The 15,611-nt window shown below is 40.3% G+C and overlaps 1 protein-coding gene and 1 pseudogene across 1 annotated transcript; both read left to right on the top strand.

The window, feature by feature from the left end:
* Positions 1-282: 282 nt before the first annotated feature.
* Positions 283-1,227, top strand: LOC129007794 (olfactory receptor 52K2-like; annotated as a pseudogene).
* Positions 1,228-8,763: 7,536 nt separating this feature from the next.
* LOC129007796 (olfactory receptor 52K1) lies at positions 8,764-15,401 on the top strand. The gene is made up of 2 exons (XM_054439066.1): positions 8,764-8,776; positions 14,509-15,401. The coding sequence occupies exons 1-2, from the start codon at positions 8,764-8,766 to the stop codon at positions 15,399-15,401; spliced, it is 906 nt and encodes a 301-aa protein (XP_054295041.1).
* The last annotated feature ends 210 nt before the right edge of the window (positions 15,402-15,611 follow it).

The raw sequence follows: 15,611 nt of genomic DNA, 5'->3' as shown, positions 1-15,611 counted from the left end.
CCACATCTGCATTCCTTTATGAGAACTGTTTAGTGGTATCAGGTCTATTGATATCTAAATATTTAGATATCAGTAAAAATGAGAGTTTCTTGCGGGCAGGAACCATAGATTATGCTTCTCCATGTCTATGAGAACTTCTAGTGGATTTTGTTTAAGGACTAGGAATGGTAACAAGGGCTCATCATAGAAGGTGATTGAACCCTGTAATCCTATGTACTCCGGATACTCTTCCTAGAAGGTGAAGGAGCCTATGAAGATCAACAAGGAGAATTTCCAGGAGCCATGTCAGCCTCCAATATCACCTCAACACATCCAGCTGCCTTCTTGTTGATGGGGATTCCAGGCCTGTAACACCTGCACATCTGGATCTCCATCCCCTTCTTCTCAGCATATACACTGGCCCTGCTTGGAAACTGCACCCTCCTTCTCATCATCCAGGCTGATGCAGCCCTCCATGAGCCCATATACCTCTTTCTGGCCATGTTGGCAGCCATCGACCTGGTCCTTTCCTCCTCAGCACTGCCCAAAATGCTTGCCATATTCTGGTTCAGGGATCGGGAGATCAACTTCTTTGCCTGTCTGGTCCAGATGTTCTTCCTTCACTCCTTCTCCATCATGGAGTCAGCAGTGCTGCTGGCCATGGCCTTTGACCACTATGTGGCTATCTGCAAGCCACTGCACTACACCACGGTCCTGACTGGGTCCCTCATCACCAAGATTGGCATGGCTGCTGTGGCCTGGGCTGTGACACTAATGACTCCACTCCCCTTCCTGTTGAGATGCTTCCACTACTGCTGAGGCCCAGTGATTGCCCACTGCTACTGTGAACACATGGCTGTGGTGAGGCTGGTATGTGGGGACACTAGCTTCAACAATATCGATGGCATTGCTGTGGCCATGTTTATTGGAGTGTTGGATCTATTCTTTATCATCCTATCTTTTATCTTTATCCTTCAGGCAGTTCTACAACTCTTCTCTCAGGAGGCCCGCTACAAAGCATTTGGGACATGTGTCTCTCACATAGATGCCATCTTAGCCTTCTACACACCTTCATTCATCTCTTCAGTCATGCACTGTGTGGCCTGCCATGCTGCCCCACACGTCCACATTCTCCTCGCCAATTTCTATCTGCTCTTTCCACCCATGGTCAATCCTATCATCTATGGCATTAAGACCAAGCAGATCTGTGACAGAGTCTTGGGAGTATTCCTGAGAAAAGATGTGTGAATAGAGAGTGAGGAATAAGTGGAAAAAGAGTGGGGCACATGAATGCTGTAGCGGGCCAGGGCTGTGATGACAGTAGATGGCTGCTAGACTCCATGTTTAGTTCTTTTCTTGTATTATGAAAAGAATAAATGATGTCCTGAAGCTCAGTGCCAACAGTCTGTTTAGAATTTGTGGGTCTTTGCCCTCTGGTAGCCTCTGGATTGAACCTGGTGACTGTGCTGTCTCCTCACAGAGCCCTGACTCCTGTCAGTAAACTTGACAGAGTCTTGACCCTCCGGCCTCATGGTGACTTTGCTGAAGACCACAAAGATGCTTCCAAGTTCATTTGCTTAAGAGAAGGTTGTGAAAATCTGAATTTCTATCTCTGGCTTGTTGGAAATTTGGTGAATTATCCACTCAGATTCCCGAGTTAGGACCCCTACTCCATCCAGTGCAGGAATTCCACTATATTTTAACAGTTGATTCCTAGACTCTACCTAAACACTGTCAGTGCTGGTGCACTTGCATCCTTTAGGCTTATTTATTCCAAGTGAGACAGCTCTGCTTGTTAGAAGGTTATTTCTTCAACTAAGCCAGTGTGTATTCTTTGATTCTTTTTACCTCCTCATCCTCATGGCTATTCCATCTCATTAAATACTTTGAAGAAAAACCATATCCTGTGACATTTTATTATATATCACATAACTCTTTCTTTGTGCATAGATGTATCTTATGTTTTCAACGAGAATATGAATTGTTTACTTATTTAATAATCTAGCCAAGTCTATGCTATCGGCTAGGGACACAGACTGTTAAGAAAGGGATGCTGGACTTATGTTTATGTCCTCAGACAGAGGATGGAATAATTCCAATGGTTTGTATTCTCTAAACTCACCATTCCAAGGCCCAGCATAGAAGAAATATGAGAAGTCAAAGAAGATGAGATGTGGGCATATTGACTTAGGGTTTTGTTCTATTTCGTGCAAACTTAGGTACTCAAGAATTCCCTTAATATTAATCCTGAGAACTGCACCTCTGATGCTCCCTCATACCGTATCTTATGAGTTGAATTTTCTTCCCCTTTCCAATTTATATGTTAAAATCCTAACACCCAGCACTTCAGAATGTGACTGTACTTGGGGATAAAGTCTTTAAAGTAATACTTAAGTTAAAATGAGATGATTAGGATGGGCCTTAATCCAATATGATGGGTGTCTATATAAGAGGAGAAAATTTGTACACAGACACAGGCAGAGTGAAGACCACATAAAGATACAGAAAGATGGCCATGTACAAGCCAAGAAGAGCGGACTCAGTAGCAACCAGTTCTGCTTGGATCTTGGACTTCTATCTTCTAGAATTGTGAAGAAATAAATTTCTGTTTATTAGGCCACCCAGTTTGTATTAGCTCTTATAGAAGCCCTAGAAAACTACTTTTGGCACCAGGAAGTAGGGTGCTACTGTAACTAATACCTAAAAATGTGGAAGTTGCTTGGAAACTGAGTAATGGGTTGAAGCTGAAAAAGTTTTGAGGTGCATGTTAAAAAAGGCTAAGATTTCTTCGAAGAGATTGTAGGTAGAAATATGAATATTAAAGATGCTTTTAGTGAGGTCTCAGGAAGGAGGAACTGGAAGAAAGATGATCTATGTTATCAAATGAAAAAGAACTTGGACAAATTGTGTTCTAGTGCTTTGTGGAAAATAGAACTTGTAAGTAATGAACTTGGATATTTAGCTGAGGAGATTTCTAAGCAAAGTGCTGAAATTGTGACCCAGTTTGTTCTTGTTGCTTATGAGAGAGGGGAGAGATAAGTTGGAGAAGAATTTAAGCAAAAAGGAATCGGGAATTAAAGATTGAAAAATTCTCAGCATATCCATATTGCAATAAATAAGTGTAATTTGGAAAGAATATCAAGGGTGTGGCTGGACAACCATTTTCTAAAAAGATTAGGTATATTATATGAAATAAACCAGCACAGAATGACAAATACTGCATGGTCCCACTCATATTTGGGAGGTAAAGAAAAGTTGATGTTACAGAAGTAGAGACTAGAATAGTGGTTACCAGAGGCTTGGAAGAGTAGGGGGGAAGAGGGTATAGGGAGGCGTTGGTTAATGGGTAGAAAATTGCCCTTTAGGTAGAAGGAATAAGTTCTAGTATTCTATAGCACACTAGAATGACAATACTTAATAATTTAGTATAGATTTCAAAACAGCCAGGAGTGGATTTTGAATGTTCAACACAATGAAATGATAAATATTTGAGGTGATAGATTATCTCAAATTGATTAACCTGATTTGATCATTACCAGTTGTATACATGTATGAAAATATTGCATGTGCCCTCTAAATATGTACAATATGTGCCAATTTTTAAAAAAAGGATTAGGCATGTGTTTATGGATACAATCAGCCATCTCAGCAGAGGCCAGGAATAGAGATGGGGCTATGCAGGAAAGACTACGGGAATCCCTTTTATCTGGTAGTTTGGACCCCATGAATTACATCAGAGACCAACATGCATTTTGAGAATTTTATTAGCAGCAGAAATGAACAGAGTTAGGATGACATTAAAGAAGGTAGTTGGACTTCCGGGATTCCAGAGGATGGCCCAGTAGAGCTATTTAGCTGCAAACATGCATTATCCTTCAAGAAAAGGGAAAACATATCCTAAGGTTGTTCAGAGGTTGGCAGGGCTACCACTGCCACCACAAGCCCAAAAGACACAGATCCAGGAGGTTAGGCTGCCTCTTCCTTGTTTCCAGAGGAAAGAGCCAGCCCATTGGTTTCAGAAGGCCAGGGTGCCTCTAACCCGGGACTGAGGGGTTGGGGCTGCTGTCCATTGAGTCAAAAAGGATTATTCTGAGCCTTAAATCAAGTGTAATTTGCCCTGCTAGGTTTTAGGCTTATTTGTGACTCATGACACTTTTATTCTGATTTCTCCCTTTTTGAGTGGGAATGCCTACCCTGTGCCTGTTCTACCATTATATTTTGGTCACAGGTAGCTTGTCTGGTTTCACAGGTTTATAGCTGGAGGGAAATTTCACCTCAGGATGGATTCATACCTGAGTGTCGCATAAGTGACTTAGATATTACATTTAGATGAGATTTTGTATTTACAGTTAACCCCTGGAATTGGGGATGCTTGTATTTTGCATGTGGGAAGGACTAGACTTTAGGGAGTCAGAAGGCAGGGTGTTATGAGCTGAATTGTGTCCCCTTTCAGTAAACTCATATGTTGAAGTCCTAAACCCTAGTATCTCAGAGTAATATGACTGTATTTGGAGATAAGGTCTTCAAAGAGGTTAATTAAGTTAAAATGAAGTTATAAGGATGGGACTCAATCTAATACAACAGGTGTCCATATAAGAAAAGACACAAGGAGAAGATGATAATGTCCAAGCCAAGGAGAGAGGCCTCAAAAGGAATCAACCATGCTACACCTTAACTTGAACATCTAGCTTCCAGAATTGAGAAAATAGCTTTCTGTATTGAAACCATCCAGTCTGTGGTATTTTGTTATTACAGCCTAGAAAATGAGTATATTTTCATATATCATCTTCCACAAATACATTCTTGTACTTCTTTTTTTGTGACCCCTTTCATTGTTTCCTCAGAGACTACTGTTTAGGAAGTATCTCTATCTCTCTCTATATTAGTTATCTTTGAAACAATCTCCAACCATTTGTCAGGTGTGGTGTAGAAGGTTGGAAGCTGGGCAGGAGACAAGGGTATTGCAAGAACCTACACTCTTGCTTCTCCTTATATTCCATCACTGCTCCCATAAATCCCTCAGACACAAAGACAAATGCCTCATGTAGTCAGCACCTCTTGATTATTTTGTCTGAGAATAGTTGGGGCAGGTGGGCAGCTAAAAAATAAACACTAAGTTGTAACCACATATAAACAAACATAGAAAAGAGCATGAATTTAAAAAGCTATTTCCAACAAGAGAAATCTTATTCTCCCATTGACTTATACGAGGAATAACATCATCCTTAAGGTCATATCTATCCCCAGTGGAGAAATAATTTTGTTCCCAGAACAAGTCCAGTAGTATAAGGACCCCATAGACAGGTAATAGATCAATATAACATTAGCACAGCCAGGATTAGTCACAAATAGTAAAACGAAAATTACCTTCTGTATGAGCTCATTTGAGTTTAGCACACAATCAAAACATGAATAAGAAATGAGTAGCCTACAGGCACATATAATTTTATACCCATACATAGAATGCAAGATTAGGATAAAGGAAACTTGATGCAGTCATCTGGGCCTAGATGCAGTACTTCTAATCACTCAAAAACTAGGTCATCCCAACATTCCAAGCTAGGACACAGAGCTGCACATCATCCTTAAAGCAGGATCAATGCTTGAGTATAGGATCCTGTTCTGCCTAGCGACCCTCACAACACCTTTCCACCTACGTGTTCCTCAAGCCAGCAGTCTTGGTGTTACCTTTGATTTCTTTTTCTCTTACAGCCTAGAGCTAATTTTTCAGGAATTCCCACTGGCACTTAAAAAATAGATACAAAATCTGATATATCTGATTTCTCTCCATATATATGATTAACACATTGATTTGGAAACACCGTCTTCTCTCTGGATGCCTACAATAGCATCTGTAATCCTTTCTCTGCTTTCATCCTCATCATCTTGTGCTGTTCCCATTAAGTCAGAAGCAATATTTTAAAAACATACGTCAAATAATGTCAATTCACTGCTCAACCTTGGCTTTTATTCTGAGAGAAATTATGAACCTTTACAAAGTGAAATCCTTACGTGGCTGATATTGTTTGGCTCTGCGTCCACACTCAAATCTCATCTCGAATTGTAATCCCCATATGTCAGAGGAGGGGACCTGGTGAGACGTGATAGGATCATGGGGGCAGATTTCCCCCTTGATGTTCTGTTTAAAAGTGTGTGACCCTGCCCCCGCTTCTCTTTTTCCTGCTCCACTGTGGTAAGACCTGCTTGCTTCCCCTTCATCTTCTGCCATGACTGTAAGTTTCCTGAGGCCTCCGAGCCATGCTTCTGTACAGCCTGAGGGAACTGTGAGTCAATCAAACCTCTTTTCTCCATAAAATTACCCAGTCTCAGGTAGTTCTTCATAGCAGTGTGAGAACAGGCTGATACAAAGGCCTACAATGTTCTGTGTGATCACATCACAGCTAACTAAAAAAAAAAAAAAAAAAAAAAAAAAAAGAAAGCAGCACCCAGGTATGGGTAGGGCACATTATATTCACAGGATCAACAATAAGACTGATATTAATAGATACTTGACTTCAAAAAAAGCAGATGAAGGCAGAATACAATTAATATACTAAAATGGATGAAAGAAGAATTGTCCATTTAAAAACCTATTCAAATTTAAATAGAATTGTAGACACAGGCCCAGGAGGTGAGTCATCTTTCACAAACAAAGATGACTAAGATAATTTTACAAATGAGCAAAAGTTGATGGAATGTGTCACTATATGGCCTGTAATAAAAGCAAAAATAAAAGTTTTTCATGCAGAAAAAAAATGATCCAGATGGAAACATGAAAAAGCTGGAGGGAATGAAGAACACCAAAACAAACATGCATATGAATGTAAAAGAATCTAGATTTTACAAAAGAAAAGATAGGGTGGGTAGGATGTCAATGAATTAAACAGTCAAAGTGTTCCAATATTCCAGCAGTTATCTCCAGCATGGTTTGAGCCAATGGCCCCACTGCCCACTCCCCCAATCCATGTGCTTCTTATCCTGCTCCTATGATTTCAGGATTACCCATTCAGAATGGAGTTGGGGGCAAAGTAAGGTGCTTTGTTCACAAAATTCCTGTCTATTCTATCTGGCTCTTGTCTGGCTTTTATCTGGCTTTTGCCATATTAGGTTTTGGTGAGGTGCTTTTCATACAGGCTCTATCCCCTTGGCCTAGCTGTACATTGTTAATTTAGGCTGCAACTTTAAATGTACTGTGTAGGAATTCCACTTTATCCCAGCATCCCAAAAGATCAGACTTATCATGGAGGAGGGCTGAGTCCACACCTTTGAGGGCCAACTATTACAGAAGGGGAGAAGTTAGTTCCAGGGTACCTGTGTGGAAAGGGAGTGGATATGACTGAGTTACAGGGTTCTGAGATTGCTTTTAAAAATCATGGGGAATTAGGGTAGACAAAATCCATTGAGAACTCTAGTGAAAAGCATCTTCTCAGGTCCTTGAAAAATAGCACACATTAAGTCAGTTGTAGGTAGAAAGATCACCCTTTATCATTTATAGATGATAGGTAATTTCCTAATTATTAATAAGGAATCACATTCATAGTGGCCTCTTGTTTATCTACTTAGATCCTCCTATCCTTGTGAGTTAGAAAATATTGTAAAAGTTATCTCTACCTTAGAGATAAGAAAAATAGATCAGGGATCAGACAGGTGCCAGATCAATGTCACGAGCTGGTTATTAATGCATATCTCAGGCCAATATGAAATATGAATGCAAAATAAAATGCCGACTGGATGACCTTGGCCTGGCCAGGCTGGACTTCCTGCCCTTTCAAGTCAATTCTGACAGGAGTTGCCTGCAGTGTATATTTTCTGATGAGGCTGGCTTTCTTTGAAGACACTGTAAGGATAAAGAGTAAGGAGAGGCACAGCAAACACCAAGACACAAGCCAGCTCCACCTGAAATTCTCACAGCCTCTGGCAAGTAGGGCATGACCCCTGGTAGGCACAACTCAGTGCCACTAGCTGGGGAGGAGGCATGGGTTGTAGGAAACAAGGATACAGTCCTTGGGTCAGGGGAGTCCCCTTGCATCAACCCAGAGACAGGAGGCCAGAGATGTCTCTGAGGACTCTGCTCAAGTGCAGCAGTTTCTGCTTCCACAGCCTTCTGGGAGAAGGGCAGAGGTTGGTGAGGATTATAGCCAGCTGCTTGCTTCCCAACTTCCTCCTCATAAGACTCCTTAGACTGAAAGAGGAAGGCGGCACTGGTGCTGCATGAAGCTAATGAAAACGGCCCAGGATTGTAAGTCAGACTGAGGACTGTGGATAGAGCTGCAACTCAGGGAAATAGGAAACAAGTGATGTTGTTGGGGTGAGCAGGAAGGTGGGAATCAGCAGGAAGGTAGGAGTGAGCAGGAAGGTGGGAATAAGCAGGAAGGTAGGAGTGAGCAGGAAGGTGGGAATCAGCAGGAAGGTAGGAGTGAGCAGGAAGGTGGGGGCACTCTCAATTTCTTCCCATAGCCAGTCCTGATCTTAGGCATCAGCTTTCCAGTCCTGTTATTGTTTCTACTCTGGTCCTTCAATAGAGGGAACAGAAGTCTTGATAGTCCCACCCAACTGTTTGGTACACAAACTCCAGATGCTTTCCCCACCACAGAGGATGCCTGCTTCCTTCCTATGCCAAACACTGCGGGCCATCTCCAAGAAGTCTTAGCTGATTATTCCAGTTTGGATCTGTCACTTCTCACTTCCTGTCATTGCTTTTTCTAACTCCTGCAAATGCCCCCATCCCAGTTAAAGGGCTTCTGCATTAGTCAAGAGGAAGAAAATGGGGCCTGAACTAGAAAGATGGCAGGGAAAGGTAAGAAATACGTTATCTTTGAGGTTCTTCTACCAGAAGCAGAGTCTTGAAATATCTTGATTATGTGATTATCCTTCCTTGTCTGGTGGTAAGTTTTTCAGATATGTCATTCTGATATCCTTTTAAGATAAAGGTATAGGCAACCAAATAGATTCAGTATTAACTGAGTCCATTCTGGGTATGGAGGCCCCTTTTAAGGAGAAATAGAAGATAAATCCTTTGGGCATGGACATCTTAGTTCTGAAAACAATGAACAGTCTGGACAAAACTTGCACTACAGAGAAGGTCTTAGTTTCTGGATATTAGGGGAAGAAGACTGGCTCCATTCACACTCCTACTCTGAGCACTTCATTCTGAGGAGTTGATTTTAGATGAACTTCAAAGGAAGTAAGATATATGAACTGTTAGACACCCTGTCTTTTCAGGAAGAAATCTGATAGAAGAGATGCCTTTTTTTTCTTGTATGAAGATGGGTAGACAGCTCACAGGATGGTTAGTGATGTTTAAAAGTTGAATGGAGGAATCTAGGGGGACATGGAGACTCAAAGTAAAACGTGGGTTTTGTGGAAAATACATATTGAGATAAGGTAAAAGTGCAGCCGGTTTGTGGGATTATTTCATAGTATTTTAGAAGAGTTTCTTAGATGCCAGGCATGTTTCTAGGTACTGATACATACTTGAAAATAAAAATGTCTGTTGTCATAAGGGTTTGTTCTTGACAAAAATGCACAAACATTATGAATATTTAAAATAGTATTTTCCATTAAGAAGAGAATTTTATTCTGGTGCAGGTAACAAAGTATTGTAATTGGGATGCTAAGAACCTCCATCCTGGATGCATTTTAAATGAGAAGATAACCCAAATTCTGAGCTTAAATCACATGAGGGGAGTAGTAGTCTGAGAAATGTCTTCCAGTAATCTAGTAGTCATGTTTTATTTAGTGAAATGTTCCACACCTATGTATGTTAGAGGCTGGGTTTACAGAAGGAAAATAGGTAGAGTTTCTTAACTCCAGTCCCTTCACTTCATGATATGGTGGGTAATTGTTGAAGGATAAATACTGGAGAACAAAGTGGAACTTTGTGTACCTGTTAGGATTCTTTTGTAGCAGTAGTTGCTGAGAGATGCTGTGGCTTGAACAAGGGTGATGGTGTTGGAAGAGTGGCAGTGTTGGAAACGCAACGGGCAATGTGGAGATTTACTATGTAGGATGATCCAGCGTGCTTGCTGATGATTAAATATGATGCAGGAAGAAAAGAGAAGAATCCAGGATGACTTGATTCTAGGCTGAGCAACTGGTTGGGCAGGATGTTATATTCTGAGATATGGGCAGCACAAGAAGAGAAGTAGTCATGATTTCTGCCTCAAGGAATGACAAGTTTGACATATCTGTGAGGAAGATATGTGGGGATATCGAGTATGGAGTTGGATATTCTAGTCTGGAGCTTACAAGGAATGTAAGGTATGTAAATTTGTGTTTGTTTCAGGATATGTTTATATTCTCAATGGTCAACAAGTAGACCACCTAGAAAGATGCAATATTCAAGGTCTTTTCAGGAGCAGTATTCTCTTTCTTTGCCTAAGTTTCAAGTTTTCCCCTACTACTGGATAATTTTCTTCAGCTAAAGACATGATACTTCTGTTCACACACACACACACACACACACACACAGTTGACTTCACTTTCCATTTTAGCCAGTGCCCTATTTACTTGCTGTCCTTTGCTTCCAAATTCCTCAAAAAAGTTAGCCAGGTTAACAAACTTCAATTCCCCTCTTATCTATTCTAACTCAGTCAAGTCAGGCTTGGCCTGTCTCTATTCTAGCAAAATTGCTTTTTATCAAGGTATCCAATCCTCTTGTGCAATTCTAAACACAAGGCCAATTGTGTTTTCAAGTTCTTTGACTCATCAGTAGCATTTTACATGGTAATAATCCCCTTGTTAATAAATATATTCTATATACTAAGATAGAAACATTCCTAAATAATGTACTATCTTAATAGTTTCCACTGTCAGTTTCCCTTGCAAATGTCTCAGTGTGCTCCAACTCCTCTCCCATCCATTCTTAATGTTGGGATTCAGTTCTGGGTTCTCTGGTTCTCTTTTCTGTGAACATTTACTATCTGGGTGATCTCAAACAGTTTTGTGGCTTTAAATATGATTTATTTTCTATACGTATTACCATATTCACTTGAATTTCTGATATCGCAAACTCACCATGTTCAAAAATTGAAGTCTTGAGCTTCTCCTTTCATGCTTTCCCCATCTCAGCTGGGAGCAGCTCCTATCAGTTGTTTATGCCAAAAATCAGGGGTCATCTTCGACTCCCTGTTGTCTCACTTCCTATATCTAACCTGTCAAAAATACCATTGACACATTTTAAAAATATATCCCCAATCCTATTACTTCCCACTACATACACTGCTACCTTGATTCTGAGCCAATGTTCTCCCTTCCTTGGATTCCTGCAATAGTCTCCAGATACTTTCCCCCAATTCTACCCTTCCCTCTTTGTGCTATTCTCCATCATAGATGCCAGGGAAAACTTTAAAAGTATAAGTCAGATATATCTCCTCTCTGCTGAAAACAATGTCCTTGATTCTGAGAGAAATGAGGAACTTTTGCAAAGTCCACAAAGGCCTATGGGGCCCTGTGTGATCTGGCCCCACTGTTCTGACCTGATTCTCCTGCTCATTTGCTTCATCCTACCTGTGCTGGCTGCCTGCTGATATTTGAATAACAGGTGTTTTTATGTCTTGGGGCATTTTCTCTGGCTGTTCCACTTTCTTAGACTGTTCCTTTCCCCTGGGTGACTCCTATATTCCAAATCTATTATGGTCTTCTCATGTCCTGTCATCTCCCCTTTTTGTTGTAGGCATTGTTGTGGGAACCATTTGAGTGCAGGTGTAGGTTGATAGCACCTTACTCAGCTGCATCCCACCCCACAGTTTCTCTGCTTTATTGCATGGGCACCTCAGGGATCTCATTCTGTTATTCTGGTGCATGTATGGACCTGAAAATGCAAGGAAATCTACACTCCTTGGGTGTGGAAGCCAGTGGATAAAAGTTACCCTCTTCTGTGTCTACAGTGGACAATTCTTTGGTTCCTTCTCTATGGTTCTTCATGTGGAATTGGATTATCCATCTCAGTAAGGCAACTTTGGATCCGTATTCTCTTTCCTGTTCCACTCCTTCATCCTATTCTTGTTCACTATATAATTGTTATGTATATACCACTGGCATGAAACTTTAGTTTGACGTTAAAGGAAGTAAAGCTAAGTATTTCCTCACCTCATTCAATTTTTCTCAAATTTTCTAATGAGGTGTATAATGAGTTTTTTATTTCAAATTTCAACTTCTCCTGCTCCCTATCATGAAATGCCTATCATAACTGCCCTATTCCTTGGTTTTTAAATCACAACCATGAAACTTTGTATAATATGTAATTTAATCATGATGTCCTTTTATTATCCTTCTCCAACCTTTAGCAAACTTATTCTACTAAGGCATCCATCTGTTTTCTTCATAAATTTTTCCTTAACCTCTTCAGTAAAAATATTTAAATAGTTGTCATTAAATTTAGTTAATATATTTTCTGAATGACATGGATATAAAATTTGAAAAGATGCTTGAGAACTGTAGAAATGTAATACAGTTAGGGCAGAAGCAGGAGAAGGAAGTGAGACACTCTGTAGCTGGGAAACGAGAATATGGTGGTACACGAGCAAAGTGAGTTTTAAGCAGGAGAGTGGTCAATTCAGTTAAAAGTTGCTCAGAGGTCCAGTTGCATGAAGCCAGGTAAATGATAAGGGCACCATCATCATGGAGGTCATTGATTGTCACAGTAAAAGGAATTTTTGGTTTGTGATGGGAATAAAATCCAGATTGATATGTTTCAAAACCAATTATCCTTGAGAGTTGAGATTGTAGACATTTCTACATGTTTTGCTATAAAGAAAAGCAGAGGTTTGAATAAAGGGAGAAGGATTTTATGTCACGGTAGATTAATCAACATAAATAATTTTTTAAAAAGTAACAGTTCTACAGAAGAGAAGTATAAATGACAAAGCTCTGCACACTAAGGAATTATACAAAATGATTTTATACATAATCACACTTAACCCCCCTATACCCCTCAGATAAAGGTAGTTCAGTGCTATTTCCCATTAACAGAGAAGGAAACAAACTAGTACATAAGTGATTTGTGCAAGGTCTGCCACTAGAATATGTGGCAGTCATGATTTCAGCCAATAACTTTAGATTCTAAACATTTTCCAAATCTTATGGAAGGAAGTTAGTTTTCAGTTTGGTTATGCTGGATGCAGGTTGCATATAGGGCATCTAGGTGGAAACAATAAGCCTAGTTACTTAGGACATGGAAATCGGTAGAAAGAAGGACTCAAATGTGGCTGTCTGACACTATTAGCTATAACATCTTAGAGCAATTATATTTCCCAACAGTTTCTTTTTGAAAAAGAGACCCAGTTTTTGTTTTCAATATTTACTTTGTTCTGTGACTATTAAGTATTTGAAGTGCATTATCTCATTTAATCCTCAAAAGAATCTCATTAAGTGGATCCTAAGTTTTATATTTTGTATAAATATATAAATTTTATACAAACATATTTTATAATTTTATAACAACATTCATGGTAAAAACTGGGTAACTCTAGTGTTTAAGGATCTGAAAAAAGAACAATGACCAGAACAAGATAAAAAGGTGAAAAATTGTTAACAAGAAGGATATTTGGAAGTCAGAAGTCAGTCTTGCTAAAGATCAGAGTGAATTCTCCTGTGACGAAAAGAAGGAACTGGAAGACAGGTGGAGGGAAAGTCACACGCACAGGGAGTTTAACATAAGTTTCAGTAGAGAACCAAAAAAGGACCTTTCATTTTCTCAGTATGCTTGCAGCATGGCTGTATTTACAGAGACCTGTGAATACTGAGAAGATGTAAAAGATATAGTGTAGAGCAGTGGTCTTAAACAGAAATTTCTGCAATGATGGAAATATTCTTGTAGTCACTAGTCACATGTGGCTATTGAGCACATGAAAAGTGTTTTGTATAGATGTGAAATTTATTAAATATAAATTTAGGTTTACATAGTGACATATGGCTAGTAGCAACCATATCAGATAAAGTAGATTTAGGGAAAATATGCAGATTGTGTGATTAATTTGGGCATTAGAAACCAATGGGTTTGACTTATACATGGACTCAACTCAGACTTCAGGAGAGAAAATTGGCTCTTGCATTTGGGAATTTAGCTTAACTGAAAGGTAGAATGGTACCAATGTATGTGCTAAAGAAATGAATTGATTTAAACATATTTTCACTCCTTTTTTCAAGGTATTCATGACATCACCAAGAACATAGAAAACACTACATATACTCCATTCCTTTATGAAAGTTGTCTTGGGATATCAATTCTGTGGGTATTTAATGTTCTATCTACTCAATGAGATTCAAATTTCTTTGAGGGTAGAAAATATGGATTATGCTTCTCCATGTCTATGAAGGCTGCTAGGTTATTTTGTTTAATGTCTAGCAATGGAAACAAGAGGTAATCTTTGCAGGTGGGATATCACAGGTTGAACTCTAATCATATATACTGTAGAAAGTATATATAGAAGGTGAAGAAGCCCTGTAAAAATTGACAAGGAGATTTTCCAGGAGCCATGCTTCCCTCTAATATCACCTCAACGCATCCAGCTGCCTTTTTGTTGGTAGGAATTCCTGGTTTGGAACACCTGCACACCTGGATCTCCATCCCCTTCTGCTTTGCTTATACTCTGGCCCTGCTAGGCAACTGTAGCCTTCTCTTCATTATCCGGGCTGATGCAGCCCTCCATGAGCCCATGTACCTCTTTCTGGCCATTTTGGCAACCATTGACTTGGTTCTATCTTCTACAATGCTGCCCAAAATGCTTGCCATATTCTGGTTCAGGGATCGGGAGATCAACTTCTTTGCCTGTCTGGTCCAGATGTTCTTCCTTCACTCCTTCTCCATCATGGAGTCAGCAGTGCTGCTGGCCATGGCCTTTGACCGCTATGTGGCTATCTGCAAGCCACTGCACTACACCACGGTCCTGACTGGGTCCCTCATCACCAAGATTGGCATGGCTGCTGTGATCCGGGCTGTGACACCAGTGACTCCACTCCCCTTCCTGCTGAGACGCTTCTACTACTGCCAAGGCCCAGTGATTGCCCATTGCTACTGTGAACAGATGGCTGTGGTAAGGCTGGCATGTGGGGACACTAGCTTCAACAATATCTATGGCATTGCTGTGGCCATGTTTATTGTGATATTGGACCTGCTCTTTGTTATCCTGTCTTATGTCTTCATCCTTCAGGCAGTTCTCCAGCTTGCCTCTCAGGAGGCCCACTACAAGGCATTTGGGACATGTGTGTCTCACATAGGTGCCATCCTGTCCACCTACACTCCGGTAGTCATCTCTTCAGTCATGCACTGTGTAGCCCACCGTGCTGCCCCTCATGTCCACATACTCCTTGCTATTTTCTATCTCCTTTTCCCACCCATGGTCAATCCTATCATATATGGAGTCAAGACCAAGCAGATTCGTGATTATGTGCTCAGTCTATTCCAGAGAAAGAACATGTAGATGGATAGTTCTTTTTTATCCCACTTGCCAAGTAATGAGAATGCTAGATTGGGGTTGAGAGGAAAAATCTAAATAGGAAAATTGCAGAGTGTCTTTGGCAATTCTCTAGTATGACAAGGAAAATGAGGTTTCATTCCTCACAGATCTACGAGTCAGGTCAAACCAGGAGTGCACCTATAGTCTGGTCCAATAGTAGAGGTTTGACCTTCC

This window comes from Pongo pygmaeus, chromosome 9, assembly GCF_028885625.2.
Source record: "Pongo pygmaeus isolate AG05252 chromosome 9, NHGRI_mPonPyg2-v2.0_pri, whole genome shotgun sequence".
Lineage (NCBI taxonomy): Eukaryota > Metazoa > Chordata > Mammalia > Primates > Hominidae > Pongo > Pongo pygmaeus.
This window is presented reverse-complemented; position numbering and strand designations above follow the sequence as displayed.